The sequence below is a fragment of the Ischnura elegans genome, chromosome 8 (genome assembly GCF_921293095.1).
Source record: "Ischnura elegans chromosome 8, ioIscEleg1.1, whole genome shotgun sequence".
NCBI classification, from domain to species: domain Eukaryota; kingdom Metazoa; phylum Arthropoda; class Insecta; order Odonata; family Coenagrionidae; genus Ischnura; species Ischnura elegans.
The window spans coordinates 42,731,018-42,744,602 of NC_060253.1; the positions used below are offsets into that span (position 1 = coordinate 42,731,018).

A 13,585-nucleotide genomic window follows, 5' to 3' on the forward strand; every position below is an offset into this window, starting at 1 on the left:
AATTAACTAGGAAAAAGTGTATCCATTGGTATGCTTATTTAGTACATGATACTAATATATTAGTACCATGATTTAGTAGCGGATGATTCACACAGAAAAAATATAAACTTGTGATATCAAATTTTCAAACAAATAAATTTCATACAACCAATAATTTCAGGCTTAACTTTAAGAAACCTCTCCATTATGGATAAAAAAATTTTTTCCCTCAAACCTTACCTCGGTGTTAACAATTCCACATGGTCTTCTGGCTTTGCTTCGTCGCTTTTTCCGTAATCCATTCTCCTCTTGTCCAGGCCAAGCTATTTACATCGTCGCCTCCTGGGTATGCGCGAAAGAGCATGAAAATAAAATTATAATTAATTAATTTGGCCCATACGCACCTCTTTCTTACATATAATGACAAACTTTCGCATGAAAATTACGTATTTATCTTGTGTTAATAATAATGACGAAATGCACCTTGATTGACTGCATTTCAAGATGAAAGAAATATTACACTTAGCTTTAAGGGAACCGATATTACACGACCAATACTTCTTGTTCGTTAAATAATTGGAAGAAGAGGGCAAAACGGCTCGGAACCTCGAGGAATCTATTAGTGACAAGGCTACGCTGATAAGTCTACGGTCAAAGATGTCATGACTAAAGCATAGGATAACTAGGAATGCAAGAACTACAATACAGTAGGTTGTGGCAATAAACAGCGATAAAGCAACTTACACGTGAACGAAAACATTCCTTTAAAACATTTTTCTGCTCTTAATTAAGAGAAGAAAAAATGTAACTTCAGCTGCGAAGCACGGAATTACTATATGACGCATAATCTATTAATTTATTCATTCTCTTCCAATACGTATTCCTTCACAAGATTGACATTACTATGTTTTACCATATAACTTCAATGGAGACCAGTCTCCTCGATACATAACTCAACAAAAAAGGAAAACAATAGCCAAACATAAACAAAATAATAACCTCTATTGGCGCAATGTGGTCAACACATTGCGCCAATAGTTGTATCCAAATATACTCAAATAACACAATTAATGTAGTCTATGTAGGCATACAATATAATTAAAGATAAATCATACCTTACCTTAATTATCCAGTGACAGGAAACTGTTGGAGCTGGCTTGCACGAATCGCAATAACGTGCGGGATTGAAGCACATTTCCAGCAAAACATAGCTTCGGGTTGAGCACACCATCCACACGCACCGGTTATCGAGGATTAACACACTATGTCAATTCTTCCAATACGTATAATAATACAAACAAATATAAAATTAACTATACATCAGTAGCCGGAGTCCCTCCTACAGCACGTTCTCGTAGTCTCGAACGAAATGCCGAGCTTAACTGTAAACGAGATTATCACTCCCCTAGCTTATTGCGACAGTGGAGGCGCAGAATTGAGAATTTAATTTTTTTGTTTAAACAGTTAATTTAAAATATTGTTTAAAAAATTAAACTTCGCTTTTACTTTTGCTCTGTGCAAGAACTATTTTTTGTATTTTTCATGTATTGTGAACCATTTTCCATGTGTATATTTTGCGGATGGAAACTGAATTTTACATATGTAATACGTCTGTATTTCACGTGCATTTACAAATTAACATAAATATGGTCGCCATACTACCCTTGCTCTCATCGATCAGTATATGATTTATTTTTAAGCTTATTACTGGGTATAAATTCGAATGGATGAATGATCATTGAAATGAGGAAATCTGGCGTTTGCAGTGAACATATTATTTCTGGAAAAAATGTTTATGAACATTTCACAAGACGCCACGAAAATCCACCTCTCAAAAATTACAGGAAATATACATAATGTATATTTTGTGTATTTTTGACCACATTTACATATGTATTTCCTCTGTATTCATACATATGTAAAAGTAGCATGTGTTACACGATATTTACATTTGTATTTTTTACCACGTTTACATAAGTATTCAAATTTCAAAAATACAAATGTATTTATCGTGTATCACGTACCACTTTTACATATGCATGAATACAAAAGAAATACATTCAATAATACATATGTATTACAGATTTAATACATAACAAAAATACATATGTATATGACCCAAGAATATACAATATAAATACATATGTATATCCAAATGTGTGCTGTTGGGGTAATACAGATCTTTCTACTGTTGCATTAACTAATGGTGTTTATATTATAGAACTGGACGACAAGTCTCCTGCCTCACCAACCCGTCGGAAACTTCCAAAGACTCCAGTAAGTATGACGTAGTTTTGAATCATTAGAATTGATATGCCTTCATAATTGGATAGAATCATTCCAAATCATTGACTTTGTTGTTTTCATTCTTACATGTTCGTTTTTCCCTTTTTCCTCTTAATCTGAGTTAGCAATATTTAGAATTATGTGTGAATAAGAGCAGGTACATACATATTTTATTTTTTAAACATAAAAATTCATATTATATGTACCATGTTGTGGTATGGCACTGAAGCAGTCTCACTTTCAGGAACAGTTGATGCGGGAAAGGATTGTGAGTGGTCGTTTGCAAATGCAAGTATGGTACCAAGACGAGAGAAGAGAGTTAGTAGTTGCAGTACTTGCGGCAGACGACCTCGCTGCACGACCAAGCAGGGATACTCCACCAGGAGCACCCTCTTCCGGACAATCTTTGCCCAATGCATATGCCCGCCTTCGCCTGTTACCAGAAAGGTTTGTTCCATTTCAAAAATGGTCAATGCTCAATCATTCATTTCCTCTGCTTACCCTGCTCTGACCTACCACACACCCCTCGGTATGGCAGATAGGTGGCTTATTTGTTGGGATGGTCGGATCAGATACATCGGATCAAAATATCCGCAGATAAAAATGATCGCCCTTCACAGGATTCATCGGATCCAGAGTCGTGGAAGACATCAAATCTGGATCCGAAATTTTAAATTAAAGCTTCAGTGAATGCAATGACTCAATAGAGTGGAAAAGAGTTCCGATTCTCTCTTTGCAAGCACCAATACACCACGATGCTTGTCCTACTAATGAACCATTTTGTTTAAAAGCTCTTGCAGCTCCCTATGTAATAGGATTTCAACCATGGAAAATTTTAAGGAAAAATTTGACAGGCAAATAGTGCTAATCTTCCCAAGAGATTGAACAAGCATAGGGGGAGGGTCAGCACCGTGGGATAATAACCACATCGAAAATAACTGCGTTGCAGATTTCATAAAACCACTAGCCCCATCCCTCGGCCCATGCCTCTGATGTCTTCTTATCCCTCTCTGAGATCAAACAGACCATAAATCATTAGCTTTGAAGGAAAATATCAAGTTACAGGGGAACAATGGAAACGTTACCCGTCCTTCCCCCATCTTACCGAATGACATTTTTTAGTCTATCTGCTTCAAAGTCACCCCATTTCTGGAGGCAAAGGGTATGTGAGTCACCTGGGGAACCCAAATGTGTCTATCGATAGCTTTTGGCAATTGGATGACATGCACGGGATTCAAAAAAGAATGCGACCAAACACGACATTTTCTGACAGTATTCATGCTTTTTAAGCTTTAATTGACTGACACAAAGCTTTCTAGTTACAACAAGGCTATACCAACATTAAAAATAGTCCAAACAGCACAATTTCTCAAAGAAACAAGAGTTGGAAGAGTACACTCACACAAGACGAGATAGACTGGAAATGCAAACTGCGTACATCATGTAGTTGATGCCAACAATGCCACAAAGTTGCAATGTGTTGTACCCCTGGCTACCTCATTCATAGTTTCATTGCTTGAAAGACAGAGGGGAGGGAGCACATTCCTTCCCCACCACTTCTCCTTTACACCCTTCTGCTGCCCAACCCCTCACTTGGCGGTCAACTCGTTCTGTTTAAGTTCGCTGCAGTTGACATCCATAGCGCTCTTAATTGTGCTGCCAATTGCACAGTTCCAATTTAATTTAATTAAATCTACTCTTATAAAAATGTCTTTCATAGTGTGGAAACATTTTATTTGGATAGAGAGAACTCAGTAAGTATGTACTACATATGCACTGTGGCGTGAAATTATCGCGAGGAAGTGCAAAATTCACCTCACCGCTACTGAAGCATCTGTGACTGAAACACAAGTCGGTAAGCAATGAGAAAGTGACAAAATGGGGGGAAGCATGCGTCAGGAAAATTTGAAAATATTAAAATGTGCATTACAATCAAAATAGCATTCCTTTTAAACAATAAATTAAGCATTTGGATCCGAAAATATCCAAAGATCCGGCACCTGAAATCAAGAATCCAAAAAAAATACTCTATCCATCCATCCCTACTTGTTTGCATCAAAATCTAATAAGGAATGTTACATGCATTAATGTTCTTACTAAAACATTAAAATGGCCTGAGGTAATATAGTGCAGTGATTTTCTGAATAACACATAAATTATCGATACAAATAAAATACATAAATGTAAATGCTTAGCCCGTCATTTTGATGGGTGTTGGCCTTGGCACAAAAAAGAAAAAGGCGCCAAATATCACCGAATTGCAGGATTTTCCATTCCATTTTCCAAATTACTTTTCATGTGCAAATGGCTGGTGCCCTAACACTCCCTGGTGTCACATGCCTTTTAGGCAGCTTGCAGGGTAGTATGTAGACATAGATGTAGATGAATAAATCCTCCAATGTATGCATTCAGTGCAAAGAAATATTTTGTGGAAACACCCTATTGGAAATTTCTTATAAGAAAATTTCTTATCAGAAATTGGGCATTTTTCTTATAAGAAAATTTCTTATAAGAATTCTTCTTATAAAAAATTTGTTATAAGAATTCTTCTTATAAGAAAATTTCTTATAAGAATTTTTCTATAAGAAAATTTCTTATCAGAAATTGGGCATTTTTCTTATAAGAAAATTTCTTATATGAATTTTTCTTATAAGAAAATTTCTTATCAAAAGTATCAATTACAAAATGTTATTTATTAGGAATTTTCTCATGGAAATATTTATTATAAATATCATATCACCATGCTTAAAACACTTGTGCAAACTTCTATAAAAAGCTACATGAGATTTACATCCCTCCTGAGAGTACAAAGTTAGCATTATACCTAATTTCTTCCAAATGTAGGTGCCTATATCTGGTACACAGCAAACCTAATGATTTCCCATGTACCAAATGTAATGTCTATCTTTAGTGTGCATCAAGCAAGGACATTCAAGTTCTGTAAAGTTCACCTGACTGGCCAGACAATGCGAGATACCATAGAGGTCCTTAGGTCATGGGTTCTGCATAGGGTTAACGCCCCCCACATTTTAAAACAAACTAAAAGCAATGAAACCAACGATATCCTGAATGATCGACTGATAATAGAATATGGCTTTGGCAATCACTACGCAATGAAATATAAAGGAATTGCAATATGGAATGATTTAACCTGGAAAATTGAAGAAGCAAATGAAATAAAATTCAAGTTCGACTTGGGATACTTCAAGAAATTATTTGGGAAGGAAAAGGAAAAATTGAAAAATCAAATTCATAGGAGAAATGTTTATTTAAGATACCAGAGAGAATGACCTCTACATGCAGATTTGGATAGATAATGAAAGAAATAAATAAAGTAAAATGGAATTTGATGCCATTTGGAGAAAAGGATAGGTAGAATATGGCTAACAATTAGTGCAAGATTTAGGGAAATTAATAGGAATCCCAGAAACACTGATTGAGAATAATAGTTGATGTATTTTCCATAAAATAATAATTGTGCAGATGTTATTTAGGTTTACTCATACAAATTCATTCTCTCCAGAGACGACTAAATCACTCACTTTGTCCATTGAAACACTGTTTTCATTAAAACTTCCACTTATATTAGATATGTCACAATCTGAAAAATATACAAGTTTATCTGAATTAATGATGAAAAGTTTTAAATTCCACGAAACTGTCTGTTTAAGGTAACATGATTTTAGGAATGCCAGTTTTGTAAGACTTACCAAATGAGGTAAATGCCTTATTTTTGTTAGAAGCACACGACTTATTTCATTAAACAGGTCACACAAAAACATGGTGAATGATTAACATATAAAAGCAATACCTAGCAACCTAACAACCAAACAAGGTTTCCATGGCAACCGTATCCTGCAATGTATGCAATCGTAGTATACATCGTGCTTATTCATGGCCCATATCAAACTTCCATCGGTTAAGTAATCTATAGACTCGAAACAGACAGATTTTATAAGTGTACAATTTTTCGTGTGCTCTTCCCTATTGGAAATTTCTTATAAGAAAATTTCTTATCAGAAATTGGACATATTTCTTATAAGAAAATTTCTTATAAGAATTTTTCTTATAAGAAAATTTCTTATCAGAATTTTTCTATAAGAAAATTTCTTATCAGAAATTGGGCATATTTCTTATAAGAAAATTTCTTGTAAGAATTTGTCTATAAGAAAATTTCTTATCAGAAATTGGACATATTTCTTATTAGAAAATTTCTTATAAGAATTTTTCTATAAGAAAATTTCTTATCAGAAATTGGGCATATTTCTTATAAGAAAATTTCTTGTAAGAATTTTTCTATAAGAAAATTTCTTATCAGAAATTGGACATATTTCTTATAAGAAAATTTCTTATAAGAATTTTTCTTATTAGAAAATTTCTTCTAACTATCAGTTACAAAATGTTATTTATAACAAATTTTCTGATGGAAATATTTATTATAAATATTATATCAACATGCTTAAAACACTTGCGCAAACTTCTATAAAAAGCTACATAAGATTTACATCCCTACTGAGAGTACAAAGTTAGCATTATACCTAATTCAATCCAAATGTAGACGCCTATATCTTATACAGCAAACCTAATGATTTCCCATGAACCAAATGTAGATGTCTATCATCAGTGTACATCAAAAAGGACATTGAAGCCCTGTAAAGTTCACCTGGCTGGCCAGACAAGGCGAGATACCATAGAGGTCTTTCAGGGCATGGGTTCTGTATAGGGTTAACCCTTTCATTGCGTAACATTTTCTCAGAGTTGTTTCACATTGGCGGAGAATTTTTTTTTCACTGCATTCACTTTATTTTTCGAAAATATGAAAACAATTTCAATAAAAAAGGGATTTTTATACTAATTTGACAATTTATTAAACAATTTGTTAATGGCATCACAGTGATGCCATCCGCACCCATGTGATAAATGCTCCGGATATTTATGCAACCCGTTACACAAACATTAGAAACGACGGACAACATATTTTTACATAGCAACTAAGAAGCTTGAAATAATTTCTGAAATGATGGCGGAATTAAATTATAAAATAAGATAAATAATTTTTCAGATGTCATCCACTATCCATGCATCAAATTTTGGGTAAATAAAAGTTTTCGAATTTTAATTTTCACATCTAAATTTTTAAATTTACTAGTAACTTAGATTTGGATGCAAACATATGAAAGTTATTTATCTTTTACCCATTTTCTTTTGCGTTAATGCTGAAAATATTAACTAATAATTGTGAAATTCTTTGAAAAAAGGGTTCAAACACAGCCCTGGAACATTTGCACATCATACACCATCAGAATTATACTGATTCGCCACTTTAGTCGTTCTAAGGACGTGAGGAGGATTATTTCTTCTGTTTGTCCTTAGAGTTTCAGTGGTGTGTCTTTTTGAGTAACTCAATAGATATTTGAACAGATTATTATAATTTTTATGATGATTATAATTTTCCATGTATAAACTCAGTAGAGTAGCTACGGGAGGGGGGTTATGGGTAACAACCCCCGTTGAGGTGCCCAAAACGGGTAAAATGGCCCCCGCACCCTCCAGAAGGGCCCTCAAACCTTCGGCAAAAACACCCCATTTCAAAATCGTGGCTACGCGACTGTATAAACTGTGCCCACTGAGGAGAAATCTATCGATTAATTTTCGCACGACTTTGTTTGCATATCCCCTGCCTCCAACATCAGGATCCTTCGCCCCAGTGTAAATTATAGCATCTTGCGCGAGGCCATTAGGCTCAGATAGCATATATAATGTTATGCCGCGTTTGTGACGCGAAAGCAACATGGACTAATGAAGCGGTTCTTTAAACGTGTAATAAATTTCTTTCATTCTTTGAGTGAATAATTTCAAAAGGGGTCGAATTTTATGCAAGGGGTCTCTTGGTATCGGATCATCTACTCCAGGGTTCCTGCCAAACTGCATGCAACGGAAAATTAGTTGAAATCGGTCTCGGGAAAAAGTACTGTGAAGGAGGGAAAATTTGAAGATATTTTCCTACCTTTTCCAATAATCTGGAATGGATGGCTATCTTACAATAATTCATACAATCATACATTAGGTATCTCGGACCAAAAATGTCTCCCATACCCCACGAGTAAGATTCCTATGCTCGGTTATCCTTGAAGAACTGCATGTTGAGAGGCATTGGCAATATGGACCAAAGCCTTTCAGACGACAATATTTCCTCCAGCTCCACATACTTGTATCCTCAACGTAAACCTCAGTTAACACCAATAAAATATACTGCAATAAAATACATTACACTTACAAAATGCACAAGACTGATGAGGTTGCTCTTTTGCAGTCAGAAAGAGATGTAAGCGTTAAAGTTTAGAACCGACGCACAAGAAATGTCTAAACGTGAATGCTCCAGATAAAACGGCAACGTGTAATAATTCAAAAATAATTGTTTCTTTGCGCATAGAAATTTTGCTGACTTTCCTTTCTGATTATAATAGCTCTATTTGGTCGAAGTAAAATATGTAAATTGCTTCAAAGTTAAAAAAAAACCTTCGCGGAGAAGACCCAATGCAGTGTTCTATGCATACACTTGAGTAAATTGTGCCAGCGATAGTTTTATTGCGAGGAGATATTCTAAGCCTAGTTGATCAAAGGCTGATACATAAACGGTCTTTGGGGTTTGAAAATAGGAATAAAGTTAAAAATGAAGATGTCTCCCATATTCCACGTAAGTGGCTAAATATATGTAAAATACCAAAATGTCCAATGGAAAAAGTCCATACGGTAATATTAGAAAAAAAATCTCTATAGAGGAGTGAAAATGCACGCAATCGAAAGATGTCCGAAGGAGAGACTGTACTAATAACGAGAGTCGCAAAAACTGAGAAGGAAGAGCTGACCTTTTCTACGACATGCACACAACAGAATAGTTGCATGGATTTCTAATAAGAATGGCAAAAATACTTCTAAAAATAGAGATAACAGGCGACACAGAGCGACTTGTAGTCTATTCTGCGGTGACGGAAAACGACTTTTTTATTTGAGCCCCGAAATTCGATCATTTTTTCCCCAAGGATTTCCCCAATTCTAATTTCTCCTTCAAAATGGAAAAAATATAAAAATTTCCCTAGAACCTTCATTATTTCCCGTGAATAACGAATTGGTGGTCGTAATTATTCCCACCTAGTAACTTTAACAAACTCATACGAAATAAATGAGAAAAAGTCGAAAACTCTATTTCTTCTTCCGTAGCCAATATAATCAGTATTGAAAGGATCGTTCAGAAAATGAGTGGCAAATATATTATGGAAGAATGTTAGGAGTTATAACGGCATTATGTAAATATTAAGTTTAAACATTAATAAAAACAGCAACAGATTATTCAACTGTGTTTAGCGTGTGTAGGTATAGTGACCGTAATTTGAAATACGAAAATATTTTTCGTCAATGAGATGAAAGGAAATATTGTTTGAAAAATTTTAATAGGACTAAAACGAAAATAATAACCTTCAAATGTGGCAACACTTAGTACAAATATTCAGAAAAGTAAATAAAATATCACATTTAAATTTTTTTGTAATGGCGAAAAATCTTACAAATAAAAAAGTACTCCATAAATGTAAAAAAAAATTACTCAAAAAATATAAACCATTTTTCAAAAACGGAAGGCATATGCAGGTAGCCTAATCCATTTTGTGTGCGGGAAACCATCATGAGAGTAGATAGAACAGAGCGGAGGAGCGTAGGGAGCGATTAAAGGACATAGGCCGGCGTGGCATCAATGTGATGCCACCCGCCCGTTGGCAGGACCTACGCTGGGCATCAATGCTATGCCATCCGCACTCAAAGGGTTAATGTCCCCACATGCTAAAAGAAACTAAAATCAATGAAACCAACGATAGCCTAGAATGATATACTGATAATTGAATACAACTTTGGCAATCATTACGCAATGAAAGATACAGGAATTGCAATATGGAATATGATTTAACCTGGAAAATTGAAGAAGCAAATGAAATAAAATTCAAGTTCCACTCGGGATAGGTACTTCAAGAAATTATATGGGAAGGAAGAGTAAAATTTGATAAATCAAATGCATATGAGCAATGTTTATTTAAGATACCACCCTATTGGAAATTTCTTATAAGTCTTACAGAATTCTTATAGGATTCTATAAGTCTTACAGAAATTCTTATAGGATTCTATAAGTCTTACAGAAATTCTTATAAGAACTTTGCATTTCTTATAGCATTCTATAAGAATGTTGCACAGGTCACATAACTTTCAGGTTTTTATCCGGCATGCATTTAAGTCACCATAACTTATGTTGGCAATTTATAATTATTTAAGAAATTCTTATAAGATTTTTTTGGAAATAATGTATAACTCTTTGTTAAGTAATGTTCTGCTAATTTATTGGCATTTTCAGCATGGTATTTGACATAAATGGTTCCAAGAAGTTGAGGCTTCTTCTTATGAGACTTGTTAATATATATCCCTACCCTATTGGAAATTTCTTATAAGTCTTACAGAAATTCTTATAAGAATTCTGTAAGACTTAAAGGATTCTATAAGTCTTACAGAATTCTTATAGGATTCTATAAGTCTTACAGATTTCTTATAGGATTCTATAAGTCTTATAGAAATTCTTATAGGATTCTATAAGTCTTACTAAAATTCTTATAAGAAATCTGCATTTCTTATAGAATTCTACAATAATGCTGCGCGGGTCGCATACCTTTTAGGTTTTTATCCAGCAGGCGTGTCACCATAACTTATGTTGGCAATTGATAATTATTTAAGGAATTCTACATAAGATAATTTTTGGAAATTATGAATTTCTAGGCATTATGATTAAGTAAATAGTGGTTACCCGTCAAAATGATGAGTTTGGTCCTTCTAGTGTTAAATGTCCTAGGAAAATCTATGAGAATATTTCATCCATAAAACATGGATACTTTATATTAATTTACATTTGCGATTTCAGTGGGAATGGAGAGGAGGTCAGGACCGACGTAGCAGAGGCCACTACCAACCCTATATGGAATGCAACCTTCGATTTTGGAGGTGTAAATCCAGACGATTTGATGGAAAGTTCCTTAGAGGTGGCATTATGGGACCAATATCCTCCTTCAGAACCAGACCTCTTCCTTGGTTTGTACTCCTTTGTTTGAAGAGATTACGTAGATGAAAATTCTTAGATATAATGCAGAGATCTTCAATTAAATCAAATTGTAACATTTAATGTAATTCTAACATAATATACATACAGATAACTACACATGCATGTTTATTGTTATGAAACCATTGTAAGCTTGAATCTTGCTCAAGATTTCCTCTAAAGTTTGAAAATGATCTAGTGAAAACACTTGAGTACCTTCCTTTGTAAAAGTCTCTATCTGATTTTCATGCTAAAAATTTAGGTATCATTTTTTTTCTCCTTCTGTTCTGATTCTGGTTCTAAGCTCAAGAACCTGGTGCCAAGAACAATCCATAATTATTATCATGTATGCACCATGTCCAGTGGTGGCGCTAAGGATTCAAGGGACTCCTGCAAAAATGTTTGTGGGGCCCCAATATAAGCTATGTTTGTATAAATGGGAATGAATTAAAGGCTTCCTATTCTGTGTAAAAGCCTACATATGATTTTATGATTAAGAAAGCATATTTTATGGCATTATATACTGGTTATTATTTTTTCCCTACTTGTCATGGGGGTCCCCCTGTGCCGCGAGGTCTGCGGGGCCCTTTCGCCACCACTGACCACGTCTCCTTATTGCGTTCTTGTTTTCTTTCCAACTCAAGGCGAGTGTTCCGTGGAGTTGAGGAGAGCTGTCGTGGAGGAAAGACCAGTTTGGTATCGTCTCGAGGATCCGAGAGGAATTCGTGGTTCTCGCTCACCCCACATCTCACCCAGAGGTTCCCTCGCTTCCGCTCCGGCCGAGCTGGCTCGCCGACTTCTTCTCAGGAGGGGAGAGTTCTCGTCTCAGCGCTCTTTCTCAGGTTTACTCTTGTGCTCTCATCTATTCCATGTTCAACATGTTCACAATTGCGGTTTAATTTCATGACAAAACTCCTTTGATGATAAAAGAAATAAACATCTATAACAAATGATCGTAGGCTTTCCCGTCGTATGAAAATTGTGGAAGGTTACACGGGATTTCCACCGGGTCAGGTTCTCCAACTCCACCTCAGCCGACGTTTTGATGGGCGAGTTGTCCATCGTCGGACATGCCCTGAAGACGATGGACAACTCGCCCATCGAAACGTCGGCCGAGATGGAGTTGGAGAACCTGACCCGGTGGAAATCCTGTGTAACCTTCCACAATCTTTAACAAATATCCACACTTTGAGTTAAACGCTCACAGACACAAGTTTTGCCAGGTGTCTGTCATTTTCAACATTCCCAAGATTCCATGTGCCCAAGATTCTAACAAGGTGCCCGAACACCAGGTACCACTATGTCTCTGCTGAGGTGAGGGAATGAAAATTCTGGAATAGGAATTTGGGGTGGTGAACATAGCGAGGGGGGATTTCAGGGGCTTCAGCCCCCACCCATCCCCTGAAATTGTTTCCCTTGTGGTGACTACCACAATGCATCTCCTAAAGATGTAAGTTAGGTTCACCATTACTATTTTTGGTGAGCAACACCACAAGTGAAGTGGAAGGGATATCTGCCTGTGCTTGGAAAGGGAAAGAGAGGCCTTCCTTTTTCCATCAGCAACTTACTCGTGCAACAAACACCGTGAGTCATGTCTCATCACTGAGAATCACAAAAAGGAAGGAAAAATAAAGGTTAGGTGTGCTATTGGCAACACAAGAAAACTAGAACTAACTTCACTCTGCAGCCAGTCATCGTATCAACTAACTAATACCTCTTACCGGTTGCTTATGTAAGGGAAGTAATATTACTTTACTGCATCGCATTATATTCCAAAGTCCAGGAAAATTATGTCCACTACAACAGAGATCTTGAACCATCTAAAGACAAGCTCAAGACTCAGTTCTTTTAGTACATTAATTTCAAAATTGAGCGGGAGTCTTGCAGTACTTATACTATCTCACTCAAATCTCAAAATGTTGAGGCTGGCAATTAAAATTAAATTTAATGCTGATTCAATGAAATTTATGGTTTTCCAATGCATGCAAATTGACAGCAAATATCAACAATAGCAACATACATACCTCCAAACTTTCCCTACAGTACAAATCGCTGACTACTCACCTAGTGGTGAAGGAATAATAATAATTGAAGCTCTAATATTAAGTTCTTCTCCTTTGAAAAATGTATAATAATCAATCTCATTGTAGTGTGTTGTTTCATTCATTCCACATTTATGGCATACATTTA

At 35.5% G+C, this 13,585-nt stretch overlaps 1 protein-coding gene across 1 annotated transcript in view; it reads left to right on the forward strand.

Moving 5' to 3' along the window:
* The window catches only part of LOC124163505 (regulating synaptic membrane exocytosis protein 1), a 444,545-nt gene that overhangs the window by 396,776 nt on the left and 34,184 nt on the right, over positions 1-13,585 (forward strand). The window contains exons 20-23 of the mRNA XM_046540458.1: positions 2,201-2,256; positions 2,510-2,712; positions 11,222-11,388; positions 12,040-12,237. Coding sequence (XP_046396414.1) covers positions 2,201-2,256; positions 2,510-2,712; positions 11,222-11,388; positions 12,040-12,237 — 624 coding nt within the window. The remainder of the gene's footprint in view (positions 1-2,200; positions 2,257-2,509; positions 2,713-11,221; positions 11,389-12,039; positions 12,238-13,585) is intronic.